Source organism: Lepisosteus platostomus, chromosome 12, assembly GCF_059453375.1.
Source record: "Lepisosteus platostomus isolate fLepPlt1 chromosome 12, fLepPlt1.hap1, whole genome shotgun sequence".
Lineage (NCBI taxonomy): Eukaryota > Metazoa > Chordata > Actinopteri > Semionotiformes > Lepisosteidae > Lepisosteus > Lepisosteus platostomus.
Window position 1 is genome coordinate 25,169,736 of NC_142622.1, and position 27,108 is coordinate 25,196,843.

The window sequence follows — 27,108 nt, forward strand, 5'->3', positions numbered from 1 at the left end:
AATGCTGCAGTACCATTCTACAGTATTTTGAATAAACAGATAACAGCATTAAAGACATGTATGCTTGCCACCAGGCTTCATAATCCTAAAACACTGTGAGACACAACCAGATTTTAAGGTTGCCCTTTAAATAAAATTAATGTGAGCACCAAACCTTTTCCAAATCAATGTTGCTGCTTAATTTTAAAATTGTCTTACTGTACATCCACCCATCCATCCATTTTCTATAATCTTTATCCAATTCAGGGCCACAGAGGAGCTGGAGCTGATCCCACCAATCAACACATGCAAGGTAGGGTGCACCCTGGACAGGATACCGGTTCATCACAGGTCACACATACTCACATCAGGGCTAATTTTCCAGGTAGCCAATTAACTTAGCAGTATGTCTTTAGACCTTTGGAGGAAACTGGAGTATCCAGAGGAAACCCGCACAAACAAGGGGAGAACATACAAACTCCATGTAGGTAGCACTCCAGGAAATGAACCCAAGGCCCAAGCACTGTGATGCTAACCATAGTATCACTGTGCCACCCACCATAGTCTGACATGATTTTAAAAAAATAAAAAATGGCCTAAATTACACAGTCTGCTAATTAAATAAGTAATTGACTACACTGTTTATTTTACATATTAGCATTTTAGATCATTAACCAGTACAAATAAGGTTTAGAACAGCTTGCTGTTTAAAAAACAAATAGCTGCATATGATGCAAAGTAAAATGGAAAATACAAATTATTCCAGACTTTTTCTTTTTTCACATTGATCAGTAACTGTACAGGTATATAATTACTGTGTGTAATTATGTAGCAATATCGATTTAGTAATGGTTTAGTACTTATTCTGTACATTAACTGAAATACTGACTGGGGATTATGGGGCAAGGTGACAACCCTAACGAAGTGGTTTCTAAACCATTGGTAATGACAGAGGTAGTAATGCAATGCAATGGGCAGTATAACAAAGGCAAAGTACAAAGACTGTCTGTGGATATTTATTGCTTTTGATTTCAATTCAGAAATAAACACTCAAGAAACCATAAAACAAAACAATTACAAATGACAAGCCGCCTAATTAAATTAAAAGGTATTCAAGCTCATTCAGGTGTCCATTCTATGATTTTTCAGTTCACTTCAACACCTCTGCTTTTATCCAGTGATACATCACTATTTCTTAGACCCACTCTCAATAGTTTGTGTTTTGGATTTAGCTTTGTTCTGGATCAGCAGCAGTTATGAGGATGCAAGTTCAAGTGAATATTCAGACTTAGAAGCACATAAGAAATGCTTAGCTACTACGTTTCCTGATTTCATCAAATTGAAACAATCAATAACCACACCGATTCCAAGGAAACAAAGTACCAATTACAGAGATTCAATGGAACTCTTTCACCTTTAAAAACAGACAACATATATTCTAAATACGTTTTTTGGAAATCAAAGCAAATCAAATAAAAGCAAATCAAGATTTTGGGCAGATGAAAGAAATGCAACAATCAAAAAAATATTACTCTATATTTAATGGAAACATAATAATAGGAAAAGCTATTACGCTTAGAGACAGTAATAGTGAAATGATATTCACGCTGTGCAATACACTCATCTGGATGCAGCAGTACTCTGTTTTTTCTCTCATGACCCTGAGAAAAAAGAATTTTAGCATAAATGGACAGTTGCAGGGACTGTAATTGTGAGGCACATAGGAATTTCTTTGGTACATTGTGCCTTACTTATATTGGAGACTTGCCATCATGAATTGTTACTAACCTTCTTCCAATTCTGTAGTTGATTCAAAGTTTCAGACAGGAATTAAAACTAATCATGATCAACTTATCAAATCAACGTATCAAAAGACAAACAAGCAGTCATTTTCTTAAGTGTAAAAATGATGTGGCTTATCTAGGAAATTAGTATTTTTGAGTGCAATTTGGGGGGGGTAAGCTTTGTGAGTTGCTTTTCATAATAACAATTTATAATAGCTTTGTGTTATAAATGCTTTTTCAGATTTGCTCAGGATATTAAATGTATGTTTTTCATCATTTATTTTTCTATTATAGCCTGTCATAACAGATTTCTGAAATATCAATACAGTAAAGCAATATGCAAATCCCTCCTCAGTAGATTGCACTGATTAGCACTTTGGCAGTTGCTGTTCCTTACTTATTTGGTAGGAATCACTACGGAGCAGTTCTTTCTTTTTTTCTGATCTCATTATACAGGGTTTTCCTGGAGGGCCGCAGAGCAACAGGTTTTAAAGTTTTATATGGCTCCCTAAACCTCTATAGAACCTTAAGAGATGAGAATCCAATTCAGCCAATAATTAGCTCAACTGCCTTAAGAGGTGAGTTGGAATTAAAACCTGCAGACACGGTGGCCACCCAGAACCTGAGTTGGCAACCCTGTGCATAATAGCTTAATTATAATAATTAAAATAGTGAAGCAGGTACACATTCCCAAGGTCTTAAGCAGCGGATGATGTAACACAGACAGAACTTGTAAGAATGGAATTGTATGTCTGTGTTCATAAAGCATATGTTCACAACTCCAGTCCTTGAAGGCTAGAATCCAGCAGGTATTCTAGGTCTCTTTAAATTATTAACAGCTGAAGATCTTTGAAAAGAAACTGGTCCAATTAAGCTAATGATTAGCTCAATTATGTTATTGAGAACAGAGGAGAAACAACAGTCTGCAGACACTACTACCAACTTGGACTGGTATCGTGCACCACTGTCATAAACGAAGCAGCACAGAATTAGAATCAGTGGTACCTTCTCAAATTTCATTTCTAACTCTGTGTCTTAAAACGAAAAAAACTATTGGTTGTGCACTTTGTTAACATATACAGTATGATATGTCATATCCGAACAAATACTGAACAATTAATGTGATTGATACCTGCCTAAAATAACTTTTGGTGAGCATTCTCCTAAATTCAGCATAATGGACCTACTGTACATCAGGGGTGCACAACTGCAGTCTTGGAGGGCTAGAAGGTACACTTAAGTACTAATTTAACTCAATTTTTGTTAACTTGAACAAGTTGAAGCCTTTCCTTGTTTTTTGAAGCTTAAGATTTAAAGAAAATTTGCTGGACAGCTTCTCTTGAGGACCAAAGTTGAACACGCCTGATCTAAATTATCTTAACATTTTCGTTAAATCAGAGCAGCAAGCTGAAATGCCTCTACTTTAAAAGCATTACCAGGTGCTTGCATAAGGGAGTGGGCACAGGAACTAAGGCAAAAGAGATCATTCATTATCATGACATTTCAGCTTGAAAACAGTAAATAATCTAACTTTGTGTTTTTTTAAGTGTATTTTTGGTGTAATGTGTCTCCTTTCCATAATACAGAAAAGTTTAATGTTGACTTTGGCGTTAACCAGTCATCAGTGCTTTGAAGTAAATATCTAGATATGTCAAACAGAAAACACAGCAAAAAAAAATATCAATACATTTGTTGAAGATTGTGATCAGTAAAAAAAAGGCATATATGTATAAAAAAATAAGTTTAGCTAACGAGTTCAGTGCCCTGAGGGTTTTTACCACAAATGTTGTTGTGATATCTGCTTCCTTCCATAGAAGACCCTCTCTTTTCAGAGTTCAAAGTTCAACTCCATCAGGAAGAACATAATTACTCCTTGCAGGTCACGTGATCACCTCAGGAATAGTTTCCAGCTGTCAGCGTCACGATATTTAAAAAACAAAAACACATATCAGGCCTCCGAAAAATCTGGAGAAGAATTTCTTCTTCCACATATGGAAGATTCAAGGGATGTGAACTGATAGGCTGGCAGACAGGCATCACATGATGTGAGTGGTATATCTGGCAGCTCACTGGGTTTTCTGGACCCAGTCCCAGCTTTCTTCGCTGTCCTTCCTGTTCTTCTCTGCCTCAATTATCTCTTTGTACCGCCGACGGAAGAAGCCCATCTGAGACAGGAGTGAAGAGAGTGAAACAGTCAGAAAAAGTGAACGAACGAAATAACACATACAGACAACAAAATTTAAAGAGACTATGCTTAGAGCCTCCCTTTGTAAGTACAGTTAAGGAAGCAAGGTTAGAATATGTTAATAGAACAAGTAAATTCAGTTTCATTTCTGTCCACTGCTTTTTTATATTTGCTTTACCTTCCAGTACTTGAAGTCAGTATTAGAATCAAAGAGTCTGAGGCAATGAGGCAAGTTTGTAATTGAAAGTAAAATAAAATTAAATAAATATACAGAAATATATATCTAAAGAAAGGGTGGCATAGTGGAGCAGTGGCTAGTATTGCTGCCTTGCAGTGCTGACGACCTGGGTTCAGTTTCAGACCTCTGAGGCTATCTGCATGCGTGGGGTTTTTACTGTATGTCCTCCACTGTGTTTCTGTGTTTTGTTTTGGGTGATATTAGTACAGTAGATTGAACGTACAAATACTTCTAGATTTAAATAGGTGTGAATATTAAGAAACAAAGTCATATTTTTGACATACTATAATCATCTTTCACATTCCTGGTAACTCTAACTCTGCGTTTTTTCCAGCTGAGTTGGTTGCTTAAAGAAGAGTTCACATGCTCTTCTAATTGACCATTTAAGTCTACATATACTGTAAAACAAACAGCACTGTAGACCAGAATCAGTGTTGTAGACCCCCGCCATAGGACAACAAACACTGCTCTACAGGTGGTCTCTCATGCCTAGCTTTGAAGAACTGGGATCTCAAAAGAGCTTGTCTCCTTCATCCACAACTGTTTATCTGTATTTCACTCACATTACAGTTTATTGTTAAAGAGCATTTTCAAATCCTCCAGGCATGTCCTTAAATCTGTACCCAGGATGTTCTGTTTTCATATAAGCATAAGGCCTGGATTTGAAGGATCTTCTGTTAAACAGATTTATTTTCCCAAGACTCAAGTTCATGAAGTAAAATTGTATCCCAGGTCAAAGAATTCCTGGGATCATCTGTGGCATTCCCAGTAAAGAAATTAAAGCAAAGAAAGTTTTTTGTATTGTGGACATCAGTGTGATACACATTTCAAAGTTCCCTTTGAGTCCAGTGATGACCAGGAACTTTAATCTCCGTGAATAACGTGTAAATTATTACCAGGTCTGTTGCAGAACATTTTATGCCTATTAATGGCACACCATCTATATTTCATGGACCCACAGGTAAAGCTCACAACAATATAGAATTTTAACATCTGAAACCAGTGGATTAAAACAGCCAAACACTGAAACCTATAGCTGGCATGTATCTGGTAATAACAAACTTTTAGATGGCAGAATGCAGTAGGAAAACAGCACATGCAAGTTAGATGGTACAGAAAAATTTACAATGTTAAAGTAACTAGCAGGTTTTATCAATCATTATCTTTTTTCTTTTTAAACCATTTTTTATATTTTATATTTACCACATTATAACTGACATTTATAGTATTCGTTTTTAATGTTATCTTTATATATGGTACCTTCTTGCTCAGGCAGTATTTATTAGGTATTCTTGAAAGTATTAAATATTGACATTTAATTTTTAGGATCTGTATAATAGTGTGTTATATGTTCTCTTAGTTTCCTATAAACCAAGTGCCATTTATTATGAATGCAGCATGATACACTATATAATTAAGAACCTTAGGCTGCTTATTGATTAAGCCAAGAGGTAATTTAAAAAAATACATATTATATTTGTAGTTAAGCGAGCTCTAAAGCATTTTACCAGAAACATTACATACCTGAACTAAAAAGTATTAGCACATGTGCCTTTAATAGTACTATAAATATGGGAAACAGCTGTTATCTGATTTCCCACATAGTAATGAGTGTAATGCACATTGCTTTTAAATGAAGGAAAGCCCCTGTAAAACACATGTTCTGAAAAGGATACATTAATTCAAAATTGTTCTATACATTGTATTATATATCTGAGATACTCTATTTTCTTTAAGAAGACTTACTGTATGTTGGAAAATTTTCATTTTTAAAAATGTAAAATCTTTATACTAACAATTAAAGAATGGCTTTGTGTGACTAATTTGAAGTGGAATTTTGACCCTTTCCCTCTCCAAAACAAAACATAAGAGGTGTATGTTTAAAAACATTTTACATTACATGTACGGAAAATTTTACATTTTTTAAAAGTAAGATGAATTTATTGAAAAGTTCCTCAGATTTAGGGCAAAGTACAACACTGCCATAGGCAAACTGAAAAGTAAAAGTATATGTATTCTAATATACTGTAATATCATACTGTATAACTCATGTACACTATGATATACTTGTTACTGTAACAAATAGATGACATAAATTTTGCAAGTGAGAACTGTTCATTGTTTTAGGGAGTGTGGAAGAAGCTACCCAGCCATGTTGCTGAAGCCAATATCCTGTTTTTTTTAAGACATGGCTACATGAGATCTTTGGCTCAATTAGTCACTAACTAGCAAACTGGCTTGATGGGATGAATGACTTTCTCTTGAATGCAACCCTTCTTATATTCTTATGAATATCATTGTACATTTGCTTCTGTTTCATTAAAAGCTCTGCCGCTGACTAAAATGATTGGTATAATAGAATACCTATTCATGAACATTATATTTACTCTGCTAGAGGACTGTCACACAGACATGGCAGTTTGATCTCCTTACCTTCCAGAGCAGCACAGCCAGCAACAGGAAGATGAGGATTCCCACAAGGAGGCTGATGGCGATGATCCAGCCAACCACATAGCCTCTTGGCTCTTGATTGTGGAAAGCCTCAAATACCACCTGAAGCATAGAGCAAATCAGCCATTAGTGTTACTATTCGTACAGTAAATCCCATCACTGCACTCTAGGATAATAATACTATAAAAGCTTAGACCCACACAACAGCATATTTAACATTTTGCAAAGAGCCAAGACTAAAAAGTATTAAATGTTCTCCACATATCACATACTGTATAATATACACAAACTGCATTTTAAAAGAACATTTCTACATGTTAGCAGAGAAGCATTCCTAAATTCAACAGGTCACATTGAGTCACATTAGTTAGGAAATTCTGACAAGTCTGTGTGCATTGTCAACATAGTGAATGGACAAAATCAAAGTCAGATCTCAAACAATAAAAAAATGAAAACAAAATAATATGCAACAATTGCATATGAAACAATGAAAAGTACAATGAAAAGTAGAAGAATAAAAGTGATATACTGCAGCAAAAATAATAAAAATGTAAATGTTCAACCATAGTAAGACTTTATTTAGACTTCTAAAGTGACCAAAATAGTCACTGACAGTGGTGTACAAATTAAAAAATTCTGTCCCCCATAATGCCCAGCCTGGTTATAAGAATGGACAGCACATTAGAAGCTGAGTATAAGCGTCAAAGCTTAAAGAGATGGTGGACTTTTTAAAGTTTTGTAAAGTAACAGTATAACCTATATTCATATTAAAAAATCAATTAATTTAACCTTCAAAAATTACGGTGTCTAGACTGTATCAAGTATCTTGACCATGGACATCGTCTTTATGATGATTTAGTCTAAATGTAGCCAGTTAATGTACTGTACTCCTCCCTAGGGACTACAAAGACAACCTAGATACATCTCAAACTGTCCCTTCTGTAATTCCCAAACACCTACTATATCTTTATTGTCTGGATTCTTGGAATCTCGCAGGTTACTGGGTCATTATGTGACATAACATAGTTTGTTTTTCTTTGACAAACCAGATTGCCATGTAAGGCATAAAAACAGAAACATCTACTGTCCACTGTGACGCAATATCATTAACACAGACTCGCATGTGATAACCTCTTGGCCTGAAATGTCAATTTCTTTGAACATCAAACCTAAGGTCAACACCAAACATTTGAAACCAGCAGCCGCATCATCTCTTGTTATATATAACAAGATATATACAGTATATATGACAACATCTCTATTTTTTGGTGAAACAAAAGTAAACAGATTTATATTCATAGTATAGTTAAAAATCAGTTGGATGCAATAAGTGCTCATCAGATCAAAATGGGAAAAATGTTAAACTTATAAGCATGAAATATAGAATAATACCACCTGTAAGAAGGCAGAGGAAGAAGAAAGTAAAGCCAGCAGCCATATCAACCTGCAGCCCACTGAAGCTAAGCAGGTACAGTATGAGCTGGGTCAGTATCTGGATAGGAGAACTCCGGGGAAAATCTAAGGACCCTGCAGGCTGTGTGGGTCCTAATGCCCCAGTATAGTGACGGGGACACTATACTGTAATAGGGTGCTGTCCTTCGGATGAGACGTAAAACGGAGGTCCTGACTCATTAAAAATCCCAGGGTGTTTCTTGAAAAGAGTAAGGGTGTAACCCCAGTATCCTGGCCTAATTTCCCATTGGCCTTTACCAATAATGGCCTCCTAATAATCCCCATCTATGAATTGGCTTCATCACTCTGCTCTCCTCCCCACTGATAGCTGATGTGTGGTGGGTGTACTGGTGCACAATGGCTGTTGTCGCATCATCCAGGTGGATGCCACACAAGCGCTTTGAGTGGAGTGTCCAGAAAAGCACTATATAAGTGTAAGCAATTATTATTATTAAAATTTTCCCACAGATGTAGCAGACATGAATAGTACTGTAAGTGAAATCTCCTTGGGAGCAAGAATGTAGTAGAGGGAACAGAGAAGTGACAGCAGTGATAAACGAAGTAAGGTTCAGGGACAAAACTCTGGTGGCCTCTGATCTCGGATCTTCACCACAGGCATTATAGATAACCTTTACTCAGAAACAAATGATAAAGTATCTGTGTTTCCTTTTAATATATAAAACATTCTCCTTTCTTGCTTGTCTAGTGCAGAAGGAATATAGTAATCTTACTACAGACCTCTTTCAAAAACATAAAAAACAAAAATATTTTGCCATGTCAAAAAAAGAGTTAGCCATTGATGCAAATGCACAGACTGAAATAGATATGCTCACATGACAATAATGTAGGTCCTGACATTTGGCAGAGAGACACCCTGAGGCTGAGTGTCTGACCCCGGAACTGGAAGTTGGTCTGATCCTGATGAGAGATGAAGGCAACTGGTGGAGGAACCAGACGCCTCCACACCTCCCTGGTCGCCTCAAGGTGACCACCCCCACTCTGTGCCCGTGGGGGAAGGGGGGTAACCTACTGTAAATAACCAAGCAGTGGAGTTTTCTTTGTGAAACTCCTGAGCACAGACCTGTTATTAAGTTTTCTAATGCCTAGTGATCCTTGTTAATAGATATATGCATTGCAGTTCTTAACATCAGTAAGAATGTTCCTCTTGTCATTTGTAAATGTTGCAGATACAGTCCTTGACAGACTGTTCCATTGTTTCATAAAATTGAAAGTTATGGAACTAGGGTGGTCGCAAAACAAAATGTGTTAAGGGACCAAAAGAAGTAAAGAAATGAATTATTTGAAAGAATGGATGAATCTTGTCAGAGAAAGTTAATTAATGAATTGAATGGATGAATCCACTCAGAGAAAAGCTGGCCAGACCCAGCATTTTTAGCTCACCTTTTGAATTAGTGGTTAGGAGAAGGTGAGGTGGCAATGCCAGGGTCACCAAATTAAATAGACTGATAAATACACTGGGGGAAACCAAAGAGCTTAACAAGATCAACACTTTGGCCTAACAGCCAAAGCTGCCACAATTTGTCAGCATTAGATTGATTGTGGGTTTTGGACCTCAAGGGAGAAATGAGTCCTTGAAAGCTGTTCAATACCAAGAGAAGGCTTTTGTGCCACTTCTCCCTAAACTTCTCCACAGTTAATTTGCATGATTGCATGAAACCACTGATTAGAATGAATAAAATGCCACTGAAAATGTACACGATGCAAAGCTTACCGACCAGCTAAAAACCTGATTAATAGATAACCCTGCAGAAAACAGGAAGGTCATCTCATCAAAATAAAAAGCATACTCCTTGGCACTACATTCTGTTTCTTCTCTTTAAATGCACTGTCTCATTATAGCAAATTCCTTCTTTCATCTAAACAAAAGGCAAAAGGTTGGGGTTAATATGTGCATGTTTCTTTCGTTCTTCTCCTCCAGAAAAAAACAACAAACCCATACAAGGTTGAATTGTCCTTGTATAATCCATACTGCTAAAAGCTCGAAACAAGAAACCAGCCCTGAGATCCACTTACTGTGGTGTCTTCTGAAAGCCCATTAGAGACCTCCACTGCTCCCTTGTCAACCATCACACTGCCCCTTGTTACAAACTGGATGGCAGATGAACTGTCCTGTGAAAGACAGAGAGCAGAGACAGGGAGGGTGAGATGACTCAGTGACACTGTGCAGTTAGTAAGGGATAAAATGGAAAATATACAATAGTCATGTCATATCCTAGGTGTACCTGATCAGTTGTAGCTTCAGTAGTTGTTATTTTACACTGTGGCACCAAATTAATCCATTTTAGAAAGACTAACATCACATTGTGGAAATAAATTTTATGTTTAAAAGTAAAATAAAAAATGTTAAAATTAAATAAAAACGTTCAAGAAAACTGTAAAAAAATTTCTGCTAATTAGATATTCAGAAAGGATAAAAGTGATAAATTCTTGAACGTGAAGTTTTGGGGATAATAAATTTGGGAAATAAGTTAGATTGCATTAATCCTTAATATATCCCAATGCACACATAGTACTGCTTCTTTGAAAAGATAAAAAGCATATCTGCTGAAGCTATAAATCATTAGAAGATAATGTTTTGTTTGAAAAAGAAAAAAAAAACATCAGCGGTGATATTTCACCCAGTAATTACACTGAAATGTTAATACACCATCAATAGTAAAAATATTACAGACTAATATGATTATTATCAAATATATAAAAAGGTGGGAACAAATTGTTCACTTAACTAAACAAGATTTTCTTGCATTCATTGATCTACATGTTAAGCAGATGACGGGTCAGAATCAGTTACTGTGGGACTTACTCTCTTTATTATCTCTGTGTTCAGTAGCATTCGTAAGTCTATGCTCCTCATTTCTTCTCTCCCCAATGACATCAAGTGACAAGTTATCATTAGACAAGACCGACCAGGTCTATCACAGTCCTGAAATAATTGCAAAATAAATTAAAATCATTAGCTTGCTGTTCCGGTTAATCGAGCTGCGTATATAGTAGTGCAAGCCTTTTTGGCTGTCCAGAACGAGTATACCTGGTTATGTTGAATTGGCTGTCTCATACCTGTTTACTAACTTCCCCCAAATAAAATGTAAGACATGTAAAATTTAAGCAACTTTCTAAGACAATCATTTTGAGAAACCATATTGTCTATTTTTAAGAGTAGAAATAAAAAGAATAATAAAGCAACCTAAACATAAACAAGAACAGAAAAAACACAACTAATACAGACGCATGTTTAATTAAAATAACACAGCATATAATACAGACCACTTCTCAGGCATAAAGAGCAGAAATCTTTATGATTACATAAATTGAAAAGAGGAGAATAAACAGAAAAGATGTTTATATAAAAATCTGTTATAATATTACTGAGATGGTGATGTCTAAAAATTTGATGGAATGTCTGTCAGTACTAATTTAATTAAAAACACCTTTTATCCTAGTATCTCCCACAACAACACCACAGTTTTCAGAACACTCTACAAGGAGAAACCACTGCATAAAGCTACATATACACACATTTTGTTGTTAGGGTATTTTTTGTACTAGTGAGTAACCTAATGAGACAGAAAATAAGAAAGTAAAGAGTCAGGCATTCACACTGGCTTTCAAAAATTCAAAACCTAATAAGAAAACTTAAGGAAATGTACAGTAAATGGGGCCAAATGTACTATACCCCCATCTCCCCATCTCAACTCAAACTCCATAGAAATCAAAATTGCTGTTTCCTCCTTCACGTCAATAGGTGAATTGGTGGTGGTGGAGGGGAGTCCCCATTACCTGTAAAGCGCTTTGAGTGGACTGTCCAGAAAAGCGCTATATAAGTGTAAGCAATTATTATTATTATAATAGGTCCATTTCACAATATCTTACCAAGACCTTCCTCCCGGACTTGGTGAAGAAAGCAAAGATGGTGTGGAAGATGCTCTCTTTATCCTGAGGCACAGTGCAGGGTGTGGGATTGATGTGCTGCGAACAGTTCCCTCTTCCTTCAGCAACCTGGGTTTGACAGAATCCCAGATGGTACAGTCAGTACTACAGATGTAATTCAGATATTGAGAGTAACAGTGACTAAAACACCCTCCAGCTGTTTCCTAAACAGAAATGTATATTATGTTATCTAATTAAGGAACTCTTAAACTAAGCAATAAGAAATTTACAATGCTCACTAATGACATGCCTGATGTGTGACTTTTCTCTTGGACTACCACCTCAGACATCTTGTTGCCCAAGGCCAGTGATTACAAAAAGTTTGTGCTCAGTGTTTTCTCATTTATTGCTGCCTGGTGATGCCAAAGCAGTTGTCTTGAGGAAGAGCGTTAAAGGAAATCCTCATTCAGCTGGAGCCAGACAACAACACCCCCAGGTTTATTTACAAAGCAGTTCCGTGTAAGTAAAGGGAGAGCAGAGATATCTGTCAAGGCCCCCTTTCAGAATACTGATTCATGGTGATGTTTCTCACATTTTGGCTCTTAAAGTCTAGACCTCATGGGAGCACTAACTGTTTTCCCCTTTTTTCTGCCTTTCCTTCCCAGAAGCCTGGTTTAAGGTTCCTTTGGGTGGAAATGCAGGAATTTCATGGTAGTTGCTCCAGGCTCACCATTGTTTGTTTTTGTTAAGACCATGCCTATATATCTGTCCTGAGGTCTGCATTTTCAGCAGGTTTTTATTACCAGTCTTAGCAGGAGGTCACGCAAATGTATCTTTCACTTTTTTTCTTCTTTTGAATAACAGACAACCATACTTGGAAACATTCTCTTCAAATCCTCTTACCTCCTACCCACCAGACTGTTGGCTGGATCCCCCAAGATTCTTATAGTACTATAGTGCAAACAGACTATTTTGAAGGTCAACAACAAATAAATCTCTGGTGTCTACTGTATGTAGTTCAATTCTACAACACTGTCAATAACACTGTATGAAGGGCTGAATATACATTGTACTGTAACCAATCAATATTAAACACTTATAATATATTATTTATCATAATGTATTATAATTGAGAGAAGGCACAATCAATATTATTATTACATATATGTGTGATACAGTATATGTACATACATGTATACATATTACACATATACAGTATGTTACATATGCATTCATTTCTACATATAGTTTAAGGAAAAAATGAATATGTTCCAATGGCAGGAGAAATAAAATACTATATAAACTCTTCAATACACTGTTTGACTTTTGATATAAATGTAGAAATACTGAACTCTGTTTCTGAATCCTAGCTTTGGTGTCATTAACACCAAAAAGGCAAACCTGGTGTGGTCAGAAAAAATGTGATGACCACCAACAGCTTAACAGGTGGATAATACAGTGGACACCAATGATTTATAGTATTGAGCAAAAGAGTTTGGAAAGGAAAAAAAGGCAAAGTAAAACAATTGTTTATTTCTCACAACTAAACCTCAAGGGAGGATTGGGAAAAAATACAAAGTGTTTATAAAATTAATAATCTGGTACCATAAAAGAACAGATTATAAATGTATCTTAGGCACCACTCTTGCTAGAAAGTATCCAGGATATTGGGTTCAACAACCATGTATAACGTGTGTCAAAGCAGATATTTTGAAAATAAAAAAAAATATATTTTGTATTTTTGTACCACTGATGTAGTCAATTGCAGTGGTTAGCTGCAATATGAGCACTGATGAGAAAGTGGACAGAAACGTGTGGTGAGCACATACCTCTGTGTCAAGTAAATGGAACATGTCTGCCCCACTGCCAACTAAGCGATTAGGAATCCGAATGTGAATGGTGGAGCCAGGCAGGCTGCTGGGTCCATTGTTTATAACCTAGAGGAACAACAGAAACAGTTTTGGAGAACACATGATTACACAGAGATATAAAAATAAAACAGATACAAATTATACAAATACTTTTTATAGCACAGCTGTACAACAAAATGAGCACATCTTCATCTCTTAGTTTATCTACATTTGTTTTATTATGCATCAAGACAATAACTAAGATATGATTATTGCAGTTACAGTATACTTTACAGATACAGACATAGAGTATTTTCATGGTACACTGACTATGTTTAAGCCCCTGTGAGTCATAATTAACAGTAAAACAACATATGCAAAGTGATACTTCAAAAATATGAACAACTCATATAAACAATATGTTATTTGGGTCACTTGTTCAGGAAGATACAACACAATTAGGAATTTTTCTTGCCAAAGGAACTAAATCTGGGTCATTGGCACTGTTTTCAGCAAAGGGCTGAGTATATTTGGCAATAGTATGTTTTCCTGTTTTTTTTTAAAAACACGCTATAATTAGTTTAAAGGAGATCCAAATAATTGTGTACAGAGGCATGAAATTGACCAAGAATTAAAACCAGCCAACATATAGGAAGAAAAGTATATTCTTCCCAGTGACATTTTTGTGAATGTCATATTTTTGCAGGAAGAAAAAACATTTACAAAATATGTACTCTGATTGCACAACCATCACCAGCATACTTTCAAACCCTGTCAATTAAGTAAATGTTTTGGTTACTAAGAACTATATAACAGTAAATGCAAAACATGACAACAGAAGCTGGAATCACAACAAACAAGGCTCAGTATTGGCCATTCATGAACCACACTGCACCACTATAAGCACAAACTGCACTGTACCAGAGATTAAATTTGTGTCAAAATAAAATTTAATTCTGCATTATGGAAACTGGAAAACGCATACTTTCCCATTACTAAAATAAAAATAAGTTAAGAACTAAGATTGGTTTAAAAAAACCACAACCTAGCTTTGCCTGAAGAAGGCTTCACAGCCAAAACTTATTGGGTATTCAGTAGATAATTGATTCTAGGATCTCATTCAGTTGTACTTTTGAAAGTACAGTTTCAACAACATGGCTGGGAAGTTTGTTCCATAAACAATGCTTTAGGTGGGAAAGTGCCTCCTGTTCTCAATTCTTAATGCACTTTCAGATCACAGCTGGTGTCCTCTAGGTCATGTTTCACTTTTTATTCTGAAAAAAGTCCATTGGGCTGATTTTGTCAATGTGTAGTGGGAACTTGTATGTTTGCATTAGGTCCACACATAGTCTTCTCTGTTAAATACTAAAAAAGTTCCTTTAGCATCTCAGTATTGGAACAGCAATCTTTTGTATAATGCGGTGACCAAAATTGCACATAATTTGCTATATGAGGCCTTTCTATAAATATTCCTTAATTTAAATGCTTTTGACTATATATCTTAACATTCTTTTGACATTTTTATTGTTTCCACACATTGTTTAGAGCAGTGGTTCTCAAACTGTGGTACGCGTACCGGCAGTGGTACATAGAGTGCCGCCAAGTGGTACGCCAAATGACCCTGGAATTGTGTAGTGTGCACTGAAAAATCGGGACGGGTTTTCAGATTTTGTATTTTAATACGTGTCGAATACGCAGCCTACGTACTACGATACAGAGCGCGCTAATTCTTCAGTGGACACAAGAGATACTCTGTAATTCTATACCACTCTATAGGAATGCGTGCTACGGATGCAAGTGACCAATTGTATTTAAAAAAAGCTACTGTATCTCCAGCAAATAGGGAGAAAGGAGAATGTGCGTGATTTTGGAACAATGCCAACATTGTTAACACAGGAATGCATAGAAAGAAATACGTGCTACGAACGCAGGTAATCTTGTGAGCACACGAAAGCGTGATAACAGAAAAATAAAACAGAAAAGAACTGTTCTAATTTGAGAAAAATACACCGAGCGTCTCTGTGTTTCGCTCCCATGCGCATGAAATAAAAACTTTAAATAAATACGGAAATAAAAACGGAAACGCGGAAAAATGCAAGCTTGCGGATTGCTAAAGCAGGTAAGCTACACTATTTTTGAAGAACCTTATTTACCGTAGGCAAAAGAGCTGACACGTATTATGTGTAGTGAAAAGGCTGCTAAACAGCTCGACCTGCTGCCCCCCTCCCCCCGAAAGACACAGTCATTCATAGAATTATTGAAATGAAGGATTATATCAAAAGTACACTGATAGAGCGCGTTAAGATGAGCAGATGTTTTTCACTGCAATTAGATGAGTCTGTAGTCGATTTGGCCAATTTGCTCATTTACGTTAGATACGAGTTTGAGGGTATGTCCCATGAAGACTTTCTGTTCTGTAAACCGCTACCAACAGGAACTACAGGAGAGCACATATTTCAGCTTCTGAATGAATTTATCGAAGAGAATGGCCTCGACTTGATAAAATGCGTCTGAGTTTGTACAGACGGTGCTAGAGCAATGACAAGCCGACATAACGGTGTAGTTGCATGAATTAGAGAGGTTGCTCCAGAAATTAATGTACGCATTACAACATCCACCACGAGACCTTTGCCGTCAAGAAAATGCCTGACGATTTAATATCTGTTAGACTCTGTTGTGAATTGTATCAAGGCTCGAAAAATTTATTCACATCTCCTTTGCTCAACTAAACAGGCTCACCCCTCTCACTGAAATGGTGCTTTTTTATTAGTTGTTGTTAATGTTTTTTTTCTGTAAAACACTTTGAGAAGCCACCTTTAAAGGCGCTATATCAAATAAAGGTTATTATTATAATATTTATTATATGTATGTGTGAGTATGTGCACGTAGACTCATGTTGGTCATTGAGAATTTCTGGGGTTCCTATGAGATGATGACTTGTAGGTGGTACTTGGATGCTTTGGTTGGATTAGGGGTGGTACTTGGTCCAAAAAGTTTGAGAACCACTGGTTTAGAGTATGTACACGTAACCTATATTTATTTCATAAAAAGCCTTCTACAGTAGGTCAGTGCTTCTAATTTAGTATTTATTGTTTGTAAAGTATGAAAAGCCCTGCCTTATCTACATGAAATGTCACAGGTGTTTGTATAGTCTGTAATTTTATCTAAATCATTTTTAATCAATTTTCTACAGTGCATCTTAATTCTGTAATTCTCTAATTTTGTTAATAACCTTGCAATACTCTAGTTGAATGATACACATTTGGAAGAGCAGTCAGTGGTCCTAGTACAGATCCCTTTAGAATTCCACTTATTACATCACCCATATTTTTGCTTTCTTCCTTGACTTGTACTCTGTGTTTTCTATTACTTAGACGTCCGTCTTCCAATGCACGAGCCCCAGGCTTAAAATAGGAGGGGCAGGATTGGAGGCAGGTGCATGAAATCAGCAAAATGTGAAAGAGCTGGAGCGCCCTTAAGAGGAGGGATTACGATCGTGAAATATACTGTATAGTGATAGTGTACAATCAGGCAAAGACCAATAAATGGCATGCTCTGTCACTAATGAATACCTACTCTCAATTTTTTTTTTAATTCACTTGCTAATGTACTACTTGTGCCAAATTGTGCTGCATTTTTGTCATTTCTAATTACTTAAAGTGTTCTATCTCTCCCACTTTTAAGTTAAGATTTCAAGTAAAGAATAAATACACAAAAAAAACATTTATTATGTCTTAGATCACAATTCAAAAATGAAAATACAAATATCCCATTCAGAGCTGAAAGTTTAAATATTTGGCACTGCAGGCAACTTAGGAAATGGGAAAGTTAACAGCTCTGGTGGTCCTTCCTGGAATGATCAGCCAAACTTGATGTTAACCCTAAGTTTATCTGTTAATCGGAACAGGGCAACAGATAGCTATTGTGTGAACTGTACTTTGCTGTTGGGTAAACTGCTTCTCAGTAATGTGTTTGAAATAAAAATTCTTAAAGTGCTGAGTATTCCTCTCCTGAGAGCTATATATCCTTGAAGGAATTTGCGCACAATATAAATTCATGCACAGTGCCAAGTCATTATTCTGACAACCTTGAGTTTGATTGGGTGATAAAATGTGTCCACTTTGGCAAAGAAAAAGAAGGATGCAAAGACATGCACTTTTATGTAAACCTTCCACTGTCAATTCAAGGGGAGTGCAGAGGAGTTAATTTTCACTATCTTCTGTATATTACTTTTTCATAATATGCATTCCTGACAATAGTTACTATGATCATGAGGAAGGTTCAATAATTAAACAACAAAACATTTAATATCTGAAACATCCCATAGATTAAAGTATGCATCAGGTGAATATAAATGTGAATGTATTTTAGTTTTCTAAAAAATAAACATAAAATTCCACATACAGCTAACTCCTAACAGCTTTTTAAGTTCAAAGCAGGCAATAAAAAAAAAAACTTTTTTTTTTACTTTTTATTCTCTTCTAATCAGAGTTCTACTGATGTGGACTACCCATATAATCCACAGTGGGATTTAACAGAAAGCAGGACAGTAAAAAAGACAGTATTGGCCAACCATGTTTTACCTGGAAAGTGAAATTGAGAGGCTGAAAGCTACACTCCATCTCCTCCAGCTGCACAAACCGGGCTGCCTCAACAGAATCTCCATACAGAAAGGAATCTGGCGAGACCACACTGAGAAAGACAGCACTTTGAGTCACTGGATTTGATTGGATAAAAAAACATGTTTCCAAAAGGTGGAACAAGAAATAAGTGACATGAAAAAAACATTCATCCATCCTGATGTAGATCATTTATTCAAGATACACCTGAATTATAGAAAGAAAATAATATACTCCTGGATTTTCAGTTTAGAACAACAATAATAATTAAATGCTAATAGGTATATTAAAACACAATTTTCTCAACAGCAGAGTTTTAAAACTCCTCTGCAATGGAAGGATAAAGCTAAAGTTGTAAAGTTGCTGCTGTGCACTATATCCATACTGTAGATCTGGTGTAGAATGATGATGGGGAAACCACCTGATATGATGGTAATCATAATGTGTAGCATTAGTTATCAAGAGCTGTGAGTTCACCCACCAATATGGCAAAAGCAACATTAATGTAATGTTAATTTTCAACACAATTAAGACCATCCCCACATTCCACATTATGAGTCACTTTCTGTAACAATCTGCAATCAACATCATGCACAATGTGTGATTGCGCCTTACCCCAGTTGAACACATACAGCCAAGTCAAGCACTGTTAACCACAAAAAACAACATTGCTCAACAGGCAGCCATATTACAAATTGGTATAACATCCTTGTTGTCTGTGTATACCACTTCTGCCAGTTTTCAATATGTAATTGGCATGACTGTACTTCACCTATGGATGGGGACACCAAGTGTTGATCACCTAAAACTAGGAACTTGTCTTGCATAAACCACATGACCTATTACTCAGGGTGATTGGGTGATTTTTGTCTTTTACTTGTTGTCCTCAAAGTTGCACAACAGATGTATGGTACTGTATGTCAAGAAGGGAAACTGTCCTGGAAGCAATGCCCACTGACAAACATATTTTTGGCATGAAACTAGGCAACAGTGAAACATCTAAACTTTACATTTCTATACTGTTTCAGTAAACAGTAATTTAGATAGGGATCAGTGCCCTCACAAAATACAGTACATGCAAAAACATTTACAAATGCCCCACTAATTCTAAACCCTAAGCTACATGAAAATGCTTATTGGAATAATCTAATTTTGTTTCTTCCTATTGCTGCTGTTTTAATATTGGTAATACATCATTATTAAATCTATTACTGTCAAAGCCCTCTTGAGAAAAAAAAGAGAGTCAACAATACTCACTATGCACTTTTGCATATGTCAAATCAATGTTTCTCATTCTATCTTTTAAAACAAATGTGTTTTAATACAGGAAAGTAAGAAAAGGCATGGGGGACAATAAACTACTCAAATAAATGGTTTCAGGTGTGAAATGTAATTTTAATTGATGTACAGAATGTAATGTATAGCCAAGGGAGACATTATTTCATTTAAAAAAAACATGGATATTGGCCTGAGTTACTTCTACTTTTGGAGCACTTACTAATTTCTCCTACTGAAAACATTTTTATGCATATTTTAAAAGCATCTATATGATATGAACAATGACATGCAAAGATTTTACCTGACATTATTTGTAAAATGATTTTGTTTACTGTTCATTTGCTTCAGATTATTCTTATCAATTTAAATCTCATTCAACTTTTACTCTGAGATTTAATTGGTTTCACATTTTACTAATAGTTACAATAATCAAAGTACTAACACAGAAAAATGACGTCACAAAAGAGACATTTAAGTAAACTTACAAAAAAATGAAAATCCAGTTATCTTATTGTACACTGTGACTAAAGAAAAAGACGCAGCAAATTGGGGAATCAGAATATACAGTACTTTCACAATGTGAAACATCAGCTATGGATTTTGATAGAAAGCAATAATAATAATAAACTTTATTTTATATAGCGCCTTTACAGAATGACAACAACAATAAATAAAAAGAATACACAAGATAAAACACCATTTTAATATACAGAGGAGACCGTGGATGGTGGTACTAAGAAAGGCGGAGGGTTGAAGAATGGAACCAGTTAAGTAAAGGCTATTCGAAAGAAGAAGGTTTTGAGTCTGGGTTTGAAGGAGTTTAGAGAAGGTGACTCTCTGATATCCTTGGACAGAGAGTTCCAGAGCTTGGGGACATAACAGGAGAAGGCCCTGTCACCCATACAATGTAGACGGGTTTGAGGGACAGTAAGGAGACCAGAATTAGAAGAGCGAAGGTTGCGAGGTGGGGAGTAGGGCAATAATAGTTCAGACAGGTACTGATGTGCCAAGCCATGCAGAGACTTATACTGTAGGTGAGCATGAGAATTTTAGTGTCCACACAAAATTTGACAGGAAGCCAGTGCAAGGACTCCATGATAGGAGTAATGTGATCACTTGCACTAGACCTGGTCAAGATACTGGCTGCTGAATTTTGGACATACTGCAGCTTGTTCAATGTAGATTTAGATACCCCAGCGAGTAGAGCATTACAGTCAATTCAAGAGAACACAAATGTGTTGATCAGCTTTTCAGCCACAGTTAGTGATAGCATAGGGCATAGTCTAGCAATATTTCTGAGGTGAAAAAAATATGTTTTGACAATATGCTGCATGTGTGGGTAGAATGTTAAGCCAGAATCAAATATTCAATTTTGATTGAAGCTCAAGTACAGAACCATCTACAGATAGGGTTATAGGACTGGCTTTACGAAGTTGATGGGGGGTGCCAATAAGCATGACTTCAGTTTCATCAGAAATCAGGAAATTTTGAGTTTTTGTCAGGTTTGGTATGGATGTATATTTGAGTTTCATCAGTGTAGAAATAATAGCTGAGGCCAAGTGATCTTAAAAGCTGACCAAGTGGAAACATGTAAATGCTGAAGAGCAAGGGGACAGTATTGAGCCCTGAGGAACACCAGACTTAACAAGACCAATTTCAGACCTATACCCATTAAAAGAGTGACAGCGATCAGTGAGGTAAGACTTGAACTATTTGAGAGCAGTGTCAGAAACTCCAAACACAGTCTAAAGACGAGAAAGTAAGGTGTCATGGTCAACAGTGTCAAAATCAGCACTGAGATCAAGAATGATGAGTATAGAAAGAGAACCAGAATCAGAAGCTATTACGAGATCGTTAGGTACTTTGATCAGGGTAGTTTCCTTGCTGTGAAGTTGACGGAAGCCAGATTGGAGGGGTACGAAAAGGTTATTTGTCGGCTGGCTTTTAGAAATTTTGCAAGAAAGGGTAAGTTGGAGATGAGGCGAAAATTGTTAAGATTGTCGAGAGCCATGTTAGGCTTTTTTGGCACGGGGTAATGGCAGCAGTTTTGCGGACATTGGTACAATGCCCAAGTGAACCAGTACTTGAACCAAGTGCTCAAGGATTAATTTATAATATTGAGGACAATGGGACAGAGAGAAGAAAAACAGGACTGAAATAAAGTGGTGGGAATGGGATCTAAAATAGATGTGGTGGGATTCATGTGTGTAACTCATTTATTGAGGGATTCTGAGTCAAGAAGAGAGAAGCTGGGGAGAAGGGAACCAGAAAAGTTAGATTAGGAGGAGGAGGAATGGAAATGATATGCGTAGTGGAGAGAATGTGATGTCGGATATTGTCAATGTTGGAGCTAAAGAAATCTAAGAATGTGTTGCAAAGTTGCGATGAGGCAGGTAATGTGGTGGGGCAGTTTGGCTTTAGCAAGCTGTTGATGGTGGAGAAAAAATGGCTGGGGTTGTTATGGTGATTTTCAATGATGTGAGAGAAGTAGGTGGATCTAGCACCTATTGTAAGTGGATCTATTGTAACCTTATATTCAGACAAGTAATCTCTCTAAGCCTGATAATGTACATTTAGGCCAGAATGATGCCACCTACGCTTAAGTTTGAGGGAGGCTGCCTTCAAAGATCACAGATGATCGTCTTACCAGGGGGCATGTGTATACTAAAGTCCCCTAGAATAAGGATCCTTTTAAACTTAAGGCATAGAAATAAGAGTAAATCAGCAAACTCACCTAAGGAGGCTTTGCTGGGTTTGGGTGGTCTATTAACTGTGGCAATGATAGTAGATTGGGGGATAGAGACATTTAAAGCAAGGCACTCAAAAGAAGAGGGAGGAGTTATAGTAATAGGACTTAAATTGTAAAAAAGATTGTAAATAACAATGATGCCCCTGCCAATGAACTGGAAGTTAATACTAAGCAACTAGGAAAATGAACTATTAACCTTATTTCTTATTTCCCTAGAATAAGAATATAAGAAGAATTCAGGCCATGGAGCCCATTTGGTAGTAGGATCTTAGCCAGCTGTTTCTTGAAGGAAGCAAGGTTACCGGCTTCAACAGCTACTGTATCTTCATAGTTCCAGAAATATGTAATAATTTAAACAAAGTACTTCCCTATACCCCACAACTGAAGTTTGATGTGTTTGTTGGAGTTCATGCTTATTTATCAGAAGCATATGAAAAGAAATGATATATCAGCTAGCTATAAATATTCTAAAATATTCTAAGTCTGTCTTTGCTAGGAAAATTCATTCCTATTAAAAAAATATTGAATTGATTCCTAATGTAATGTAGAATTCTTCTGTACATGAAGCTGCTAGTTATTTAACTGTCTTCTAAAATACAGTATATAGAGCAAAATTCATTTCCACACTCCAGGTACAGAAAAAAGTGATTGTCTTCAAAATCATTTCCATAAGACACTACCAATCAGTCATAATTTCATTTAGATTCTATATATCACATAAAAACTTTTTAAATTCAGTCTGATTGTGTAAATTGTTTAAAAAATGCATCAGTGTTTATTTTTATCTTTTTATATCTATTGTGATTAGCGTTAAATAACTATTTATTTCACTTTTTGTTTCCATGGGTTAACAGTTTATTACTTGTATAAATTGTACAGACCACAATAAAACAGAATAAAAGTCACACACCAAATATAACAGGATGCCTGCTTCAAAACTGAGTGAAAACAGGCAGCCATACAGAGGAACTAGCAGATAAGTGAATGTCTTTTTTTCTAAATTTTCTTTCCTTAAAACTGTCTTTCAAATAGATAAAAGTAATAAGAAAGTATGTTCCCCCCAGGAAGCCGTTACAATTCTGTATCTTATTCTGTATCTCATCCTTCCTTGCTTAGATATAACACTCTGATTATTTTTTTTTAGCTTCCTTCTGCTTTAAAGGCACAAACTGAACATTTTATATATTATCTTTATTATAGTTTTATTATAGCTTGTTCCTGGTGTTTTCTAAGCTTAACAATATGTTTTGACAATAAAGTAAAGACAATAAAAACTGGAACCTCCCAAAATGTTACGTCATTTCATTACAATGTAAGAACACTCCTTAAAAATATAAAGAATTTACAGTTCTTTTACAATCTTTCTGAACTTAAAAACCAGCAATGCAAATTGGTATGTATATTTATATATATAGTGACGCCACGGGGTAGTGGCAGCCATCTTGGGTGTGAACAGCTTGTCTGGTACGTTTTGGCTCTTATTGTCTCATTACATGCACTCTCCTCTGAGAGTGGTATTGATCATGGCCCCCCACATGGTGCTTCAGACAGCTATTGACCCTTGGACTCTCAGGCCCAGAGTCTCCAACTCGCCCACGTCATGGTCCTCTTTGGAGTTTCCAAGCCAAGCCCTTTGCTTGTGGTTACCTGCACTCAACGAGCTTCACCCTTCTCACTGGTGAGACACTCTGTTGCAAGGAGCCTCCCTGCTCCTAGCCACCACACCTAGAGCCTCCTGCTCTTCCATTCTATAATGCTTACGGTGTCTCTCATCCCCAGTCATGCCTGGACTATCAAGGTCTACCTCCATACTCTGATGTCCTCACCAGATGCCAACAGGCTGGGCCTCACACAAAATTCACTATACGGTGCCTCACTCTTGCACCTAGATGCTTATACTAATGATCTGAGCCTTGTATCACACTTCACTACACGTGCCGAGACTCAACACATATACCCTAACCAAAATCACTCACACACAACCCCTCTGGCACCTCAATCACACTCTCCAGGTTGTGCACTCTCAGCTGTCAGCACACATTCCCTATGCCTGACCACCACTGTCTTCACACACATACTGCAGACCACCACTGTGTTTTCAACAGACAACAGAGGTATCACCTGGGGGAGGGTCCCTCTGCCACACACAACACTCTGGCATACACGTTTACTCACCTGACTCACACTACACTAACAGATACAGCGGATTCACAGACAGCCCTGTTCTTATACCATAACAAGCTACTGTCCCTTTTTAAATTTCTGAGCTCTTCTAAGGCTCCTGTTTTTAAGGCTCTTATACAGTCCCTCTCAAACTATCACTGTTCCCGGTCCCTTCTGGGTTCTCTTACACAATTATCTACAGCTCCCTCTGGAACTGTCACTCTTCTCAGGGTTCAGCTGCACTTTCTTTCTCGCACTTATAAGGCAGACATCCTCTCCTAACAGCACCTCTACTAGCAGCACCTCACACCCGCTGCTGTCCTGCATCAGCCTGGTTCACTCAGAGCCGAACCTCCGCATATGGGACAGGTCTCCCATGTCCTCTCACATTTGCAGAAAACACAGGACTAAGATCCTAAGAGCTCGATCTCTCTCTCTGGGGAAGCATTCAACTTGCTTTTAAAACACTACCACAGCTGAGGCTCCTTAACACTCATTCCACTCAGATGTGCTTACCGAGGCAACACATCACTCCCTACTAAGAGCTCTCCCTCCATGCCAAACACACCCCGTATAAAACAACAATATGTACATGTAGCAAGTATATAGTAAATGCCCTCCAGATTTGTTCATACTGCCAGTAAAATAGGAAAACAAGTAAAATAAGGTAAAAAATGAAGTAAAATAGGAAAACAAAACATACAACAGGAAGGAATGGACTGGATAATGTGTACAGCTAAAAAATAAAAAGGTAATTTAGTTTTCTTTACAGCAGTGTACAGATTAAGTCCATTTGTTGTTATTTAAATCCAGAAAACATCTGTAGTTACAATTTTGTAAATTCACATTGAGTAGGTAGGAGTAGGTGCTCCTGTGGTGCCTTGTGAAATTCTGGTACTTCTGAGAGGATATTTTTTCCATTTCTCAAAGAAAGTTACTCTTCCTTCAAACTATTTTATTTTATCAACTATTTCTGAACTGCCTTTCTGACTTCAAACCACAAATGTTTGATTAGAATGAAATCTAGAGATGACTGGCCAAGAATATTTATTTTGTTTCATTTAACAATTTATTTGTTGACCTGTATGTATGCTTGATATTATTGTTATGCTTCCAGCCATAGTTTCTTGGCACAGGAAACAGATGTTTGGCCATAATGTCCATAATTTCATTATTCTCCCTATAAGAGAGGGTGATCTGGCAAATTCTAGTAACCACTTTTGGTGGTTAACCTTCAGAAGGGAATTTTTCCTTGCAAGCCAGCCATGAATACCACATTTCACGAAATAGATGCTGAATGGTAGTTTTCAACACTTTGTATCTTGCAGATGTCAGTTTGTTTCGGAGATCTTCAACTGCTATCTTGGATAAGTAGATGCTTCCAGAGCTGCATGTCTCACAGTTCATGGTGGAATGATACACTTGTTTTCTAGAAGGGCTGGCATTGCACCAGTAGCCTTAAATTTCTTAAAAATGGACACTAAGGAGCAAAGTGTTATTGGATTCATCTTCAGTAGATTTGTTTCTAGTCATGTCCCAGCTTATGGAGGTCCAAATCCATGTTTTGCGCACTGACCTTATGCATGATGCTACACGATACAACTGAATATCTTTTGTGTGTTACCTCCTTTTTTAAAGGCCAAGAAAGCAGAAGCCTTCTAAGGCCTCCTCCTTTGCCTTAGAAGGAAAAAACTGAACGTGACTGTACAATTGATTTTGTTACAATTTATTTAAAGGAATATTTAAAAGGTTTGAACAAATGTGACCATTGTGTTTTTGCTTTGACTTTGGTCTGAGCAAAGCTAACGTTAATGTAATTTTACACAGTATGACTTTGTTTTAGAATTGTTGTAAAGTAGACACATTATGCAATCTGAACTCTTTCTGTTATATGGTGTTTTTTGTGTCGGTTTTAATAGGGTATTAACTGAATCTGGAGGCACTGTACAGCTAGGTCTTGAATTAAGTGCTCTTTATTTGCCTGTTTTCTTTATTGCAGCTCACAAATATATACTGTACATGTACCATGTCCTAATTTAAGAAAGAATACATTCTCACTTTAACATACCTTACCGTGGTCAGCCACAGGCAACTGAACAGAGAGTATGAGATTTTATATACGCTGTATATAAACAATTCACTGCCAGAATAAATAGAGTGACTTACTGTAGGTGACACACAAGTAGCTGGGAAATCTATCTCAGTGTTCTACTGCTGTTCATCTCCTGTCATCTCACCCTTACTGTCACGCCCCACACTCTCCCTCGCAAACGACGTTACATTCACGGAACCTCTGCTTCCCAATCCCATCCCTGATTGAACCCAGCACATTCTCACATGCATCAGATTCCTCAAATTCTCACTCCCTAACCAATCATCCAATCACACCCCTTTCCTTTCAGTATTTAAACCCCCTTCGCACACCTTCCCATGCTCACTATTGAGAAGCCTTTCTTAGTATTCTCCAGTGCG

At 36.8% G+C, this 27,108-nt stretch overlaps 1 protein-coding gene across 1 annotated transcript in view; it reads right to left on the reverse strand.

The window, feature by feature from the left end:
- Positions 1-979: 979 nt before the first annotated feature.
- Positions 980-27,108, reverse strand: part of itga9 (integrin, alpha 9) — a 159,632-nt gene continuing 133,503 nt past the window's right edge. Inside the window, exons 22-28 of the mRNA XM_088601479.1 lie at positions 18,411-18,519; positions 13,807-13,914; positions 11,981-12,106; positions 10,914-11,033; positions 10,124-10,219; positions 6,620-6,739; positions 980-3,928 (exon numbers count right to left, since the gene is read on the reverse strand). Coding sequence (XP_088457605.1) covers positions 3,830-3,928; positions 6,620-6,739; positions 10,124-10,219; positions 10,914-11,033; positions 11,981-12,106; positions 13,807-13,914; positions 18,411-18,519 — 778 coding nt within the window. The 3' untranslated portion in view covers positions 980-3,829. The remainder of the gene's footprint in view (positions 3,929-6,619; positions 6,740-10,123; positions 10,220-10,913; positions 11,034-11,980; positions 12,107-13,806; positions 13,915-18,410; positions 18,520-27,108) is intronic.